This window comes from Cryptomeria japonica, chromosome 6 (genome assembly GCF_030272615.1).
Source record: "Cryptomeria japonica chromosome 6, Sugi_1.0, whole genome shotgun sequence".
Classification (NCBI taxonomy): Eukaryota; Viridiplantae; Streptophyta; class Pinopsida; order Cupressales; family Cupressaceae; genus Cryptomeria; species Cryptomeria japonica.
The window spans coordinates 431,398,006-431,403,783 of NC_081410.1; the positions used below are offsets into that span (position 1 = coordinate 431,398,006).

A 5,778-nucleotide genomic window follows, 5' to 3' on the forward strand; every position below is an offset into this window, starting at 1 on the left:
GGGCAAACCAAAAGTTCAGCCGTCGGATGCGTCGCCATCACTTATAAAATTCCAAATTATACTAAATAATGCAGGCTCTGTTCATTGACCCAAACTACAAGACAACTGCTCTTTCAAAATGCATGTCCACACGGGAACAGACTCCTACTTTGACTCTACTCACCTCCCCAATGCCCCATTATAAAATTAGATTTCCCCCCCTCCCTCCAAAAGTTCCATTGCATCTGCAGAGAGAAAATAGCAAAAGTTCCATTGCATCTGCAGAGAGAAAATAGCAACATTGCTATAGAAACCCCCATTCTAATTTGCAGTTTCTGTTTCTGTTCCTGATCAGTTTGGACCTGTTCTGTTTCGTCTTATGAGAGTTTTGTGAAGGATTGGCTTATCTTAATCTCTGCAACATTGCTATAGAAACTGCCATTTTAGTTTGCTTTTTCTGATCAGTTTGGACCTGTTTTGTCTGTGTAAAGGATTGGAATTTGGGACCCTTGTTTAAGATCTGTTTTGTCTGATCTTGTGACAATTTTGTGAAAGATTCCGAACCCTTGTTTTCTTATCTAATCAAAAACATCTCCACAATTTTTAGGGCTCTCCTCTTTATAATCATGAAGATGAAAGTGGGGGGACGATGGAACAAAATGTATTTATCTTAACCTCTGCAACATTGTCACGGAAACCCTTTTCTAATTTGCTGTTTGAACCTGTTTTTCCTTAAATGACAGTTTTGTGGAAGATCCAGACTCTTATTTTTCAAACATTGTGATACAATATTTTGCGCTTTCTTCTTTTCAATGATGAAGATTAAAGTGGGTCGACGGTTTTTCAGAATCAGAAAGCTGAGGTTGAGAACATGTCCGCTGCCTCTGAGATTTCCCAAGCTAATTCAACGCCTGTTTAGCTGCATGCGCTCCAAAATCTCATTTTTCAAGTCGGGGCATATGAAAATTCAAATCTTGGAGCGGCCATTAACACAGGTTGTTCCGCAGGGCTGTGTGGCCGTTCATGTGGGCGAGGAGCAGAAGCGTTATGTGATTCCCATTGTTTATTTATACCATCCATTCATTACCAAGCTGCTGAAGGAAACGGAGAAGGAATTTGGGTTTCATCACCAGGGACTCATCACAGTCCCCTGTAGTACAGACGATTTCGAGCAGATCTTATGGTTGATTGACAGAGAGAAAAGCTCTTAGTTTTGACATATACACATTTTATATATTCATGCCAGGTTAATAGATCCCCCAGGTATCCTTGAAATTGTATAGGACTGTTTTAGTTTTCAGTTTCCAGTCTGAATCTAGAACTCAAATACACAGCCAATTCTGTATATATATACATTTTATATATGACAGAACTTCGAAGTTCAGTCATGTCCTTCTGTGCTGAGCTATTGTGTCTTGCCAGATTGATTCAGTTGTGTGGTGAATCCACAGCGTTTTTACCTGTATTTTTTCTCAAAATACTTATAAAAACAATTATGTGGTTGATTTTTTTGGGGAAGTTTTCTGCTCATTTCTGTGAGTATGATTGTATAAAATTTATGTGCATTGGATTGTTTCAAATCACAGCCATTTCTTTTAAATTTGATAACAATTGAAGAGTTAAATAGCTATCTCTATCTGTAAATATCTTATCGTATATCATGGCTCTATTGCTTGACTTGGTTTTTTTTCATTTGTCATAGATGATCTGTATGGGATATGCGACCCAAATCTACTGGTAAGAAGTGTTCCTACATACAATATTTTATAAGGTGTACCCAGGTTTGTTCATATCTAGGTATAATTTGGATTCGATGGGGTGTTTTCAAATCTAATTTAAAATAAAGTATTAGCTATTATAATAATAATTTAGTTTTTTAAATGTTTTTAGAGTTAAAATAAATATTATAAATTAGACTAGATTTGTTGATAAATATGTCGTTTTAGTATTTAGATTGAAAGTTACAATGTATGAATTGATCAAATTTAGTTTTAATCTTGTTTTTAGGTTTTTAATTTTCTAGATTCAATTTTGTCTTTAATTTCTTATCTTGAATGTCATTGTTGACTATGATTAAATCTTTGGACAAAATCACTAATTGTTTTCATGTCCATCTTTAAGAGACATATTTGCAACCAACTTCTTCCATTTAAGTTACAACAAATTTGTAATTATACATTATGTAAACGAAACAATAGATTTAACCAAAGGTGTAAAGGTGAATGTTAGCAAAATTCCCTCGCACAGTAAGTCCTTTATTTAGGTGTTCCTAAAGAATGCCTTAAATTTTAGTGTAACCTCAACAATAGGAATGAATCCCAAGGTGAAAGACTCACAACTATAGAATCATAATTTAAGGACAAGAATGCAATCTTTTACAAACAAAATTATAATAGTAATTAGGTCCATTGAGTTGTACAATTTAGCAACATAGGAGTTTGACAAGATCTAAATATTACAAATAAAATCTAATTAATCTTCTTCTTTTGATTGCAAGTTTTTTTATCATGCATTAGGTGTAACTCATTTACACTAGTTTAAATTAGATTACTTAACTATTTATTTATTTATATTAGAATAAAATTGAAGAATAGGATAACACACATTTTAGCGTTTATGTGTATTCTTCTTTATTTCAAACGAATCAAATCTCTTTCATTATTTGATTCACTTTATCTTTCTTTAGTGTTGTGTAGGTCCTTATTGTTTCTTAGATCTAATCATATTTTATTTTTAAAAAATTTATAGTCTATATTAAACTATTTTTAGTTTCATCGATTTATTGTTCCTTCCTCTTTTAATTGTTTATCAAGACCTCAACCTGCTCATTTTTTATAAGGTATAACCATAGATTAAGTCCCAACATGGCCTTGAATCGAATAGAGGAAAATTTCCAAAATTTCATTATCAAAATTAGAATTGCAGAGAAATGCAAAACATTGCAAACATTGTCAAAAACCTATAATTGAGGATATTATTAATGGGGAGGATACTTTTGACCATAGCTCTCATGTTGTCCTTATCGATAAGTGAGATATACCCTTACTACATAGATGTTTAGTGTAATGTCTCTAGCGTATATGTACTCTTTTATTTTGTGATGATGAACTTAAATATGTTGATCATTATAATTTATTCTTTTTTCATCAAGATATTTTCAAAATAATTTTGTATTGGCATCTAAATTGTGATTGTATGTTGTGTGATACTTTGATTTTTAGATCCTAGAATGTTCATATTTTACTTTATCTTTGTGGATTGGATATATACATATTCATAGATGGTGGTTGATCCAAAATGAATGTGTTGGTATTGTAGACATTAATTCATTATCATATTTGCATGTTTGGATGATGTATATTGGATGGAGTTAATTGGGTGTGATGATTATATTACTTATATGATGTTGTAATGCATTGGATAATCTTGTATTTATTTGACTATTATGTATATGTGTAGATACAATTGATGTGTGAATTGAGTGTGTAGGTATAGGGATATTTCTCCACCTAAGTATGTGGATTTGGATTATTTCTCCCATGATGGTCATATTGGAAATGTTGTATTAGGCCTATTGTGTTCACTAACCTCTATTGTACTCAAATCAAGTGCAATATGTGTCTTACAAGATTCCAAATTGAATTGGTGGAAATTCTAGAGCTCACCTATGTTGTGATTATATAATTACATTAATGATCACTTGTTTCCTAATTGTATTCAATCATAAATTGGTGGATGAGAAGTTACATGATAATATTGTATGATGCATTAAGGGATCATAAAAATTTAGAAACGAAAAAAGGGGTATTTCTAGTTAATTGAATTGAAAAATTATATGCAATTATTTTAATTAGTTGAATAGTCTTTATATATAAGTTCATTCAATTGTTTATGTATTTCAAAAGTAAGAAGTTAATTTATATGAGTACTAATTAGAAAAAATAAAAAATAAAAGGGTAAAAAGGAAAATGAGAAAATAGAAATAAAAGTGAAAAAGAAAAGGGACGAGATTTAATCAAATTTATTCTTTTATTTTCAAGGAATCCCTTAAAATCCACTTCTTCTGATTTGAAAAATACATAAAATCGTTTGATTGAAGAGTCGTTTGGAAATGGATTGTATTAGAGATTGAAAGCATTTCAATATGTACTTGGATTTTTGTAAAGTTGTTTCTCAAAGATTGATTTGTTGAATGTAAATTCGTCATTTTGTGTGCTCTAATTGAAACTAGATTATCATCCTTTATCTTGTTTTTTAATTCATTCAATCCATGGATGCCATACCCACTTGTGTGGTAGGATATGACTTTAGTTTTAATTTAACTTTTTTAGATTTTGTTAAGAAGAATCATTGCAATGTAGAATTTTCAAAGATCCATTTCGTAGCCTTTACTATGGAAAAAAATTACGAAATGAAAAATTGTTAATTTTAGTGTAAAAAAAAGTGTTGTACTAGTATGAATTAAAAAGATATTTTTAGATTTTGAAAAAGCTAAATTTTCAAGCATTGATGAGGTTTTCTAGTTTTCCTTTTATAAAAAAAATTATATTTTTTAATTTAGAGCAATTTCAAAAGAATTAGAATGGGGAAAACAAATTTTCATTATTTTTTTGTGTAGAATCTTTTGGGATTACATTTAATTTTTTATCTCGTTTTTGTTGTATATTTTTTATGCCATGTCCAATTCGTGTATTCAAGCATGGGGAACCTAGGATTGAGGTATGGAAGGTATGAAGGTGTGATTTTTATTATAGTCCCAATTTTGAAATTGATTGTGTGTTATAATGACTAGAAGTTATTTAATTAATTATGTGACAACTAAATAAATTCATCATGGGGTAATCAAAATGAACCAAGATGTAAGTAGCAATATATACCTAGAGAATTTCCATAGGCTCAATATGATATACCAAGGACATTCCACACTCTAGTAGAGGTGGTGGATGCCACTTGATTATCTCCTCTTAGTTTGCAAAGGAAATTTGTACGTGTTTCTACAACACCATACATCCATGCTTTGTGATGAGACTCATTGCCATCCTCTAGTATTCTCATCTTTGTTATCAATGGATTTTTTATCGAATGAGATACATAGTTATATTTATGTATAAGATTGGATGATACCTTGTATATGTGTCCATGCCCATTTTATATGCACACTATTTGGTATGTGAGTAAGCCTTAGTCCCTTGTTTGTCGTGAATATGTTTATTGTCCCATATTAATATCTCATATCATAGTGGGATGGACTTATGGGCATGATATGGTTGGGTGAAACCTAATCACCATTAGGGACTAGTAGATCTATTAGAGTGGGTATTACATCATTTGCAAGTTTGAAAAGCTTCAAATCTTTAGTACTACTTTTATTATATCATTTTTCTAAAATGTATTTGAGTTTTCTTATGTAATTGAAATTTTATATCAATACCTCCTAATTAGAAAGAACTTGAATTGAGCACATAAATGGTGATCTAATATGATTACCACATTTTCCATGTATCGACGTTGGTGTTGAATGTGCATGTCATTTAATGTGCTTTTCATCATTATCACTATGTTTATAAAATAAAATTAGTGCTCAATTGGATTTCAGCTAGATGGGTTAGAATAATAGGATGATCTTTAATACTTTGTTAGGGGTATCATATATGTAATAAGTCTAATATATTTTTGGAGGCATTAGAGATGTAATAAGTTTGATACCGTATGAAGATATCAAAGAAGGAAGAAGTAAAATATCAAAGTATCAAAGAATATATAAGTCTTATACTTTTCTATGCATTCAAAAAGGATGAA

At 30.7% G+C, this 5,778-nt stretch overlaps 1 protein-coding gene across 1 annotated transcript; it reads left to right on the forward strand.

The window, feature by feature from the left end:
* Positions 1 to 794: 794 nt before the first annotated feature.
* Positions 795 to 1,190, forward strand: LOC131044151 (auxin-responsive protein SAUR21). The gene has a single exon (XM_057977419.1). It carries the CDS (start codon positions 795 to 797, stop codon positions 1,188 to 1,190), a length of 396 nt encoding a protein of 131 aa, XP_057833402.1.
* The last annotated feature ends 4,588 nt before the right edge of the window (positions 1,191 to 5,778 follow it).

Bases quoted from the DNA above. Each gene is read 5' to 3' on its own strand.
- LOC131044151 (XM_057977419.1), top strand. From the start codon at position 795: ATGAAGATTAAAGTGGGTCGACGGTTTTTCAGAATCAGAAAGCTGAGG.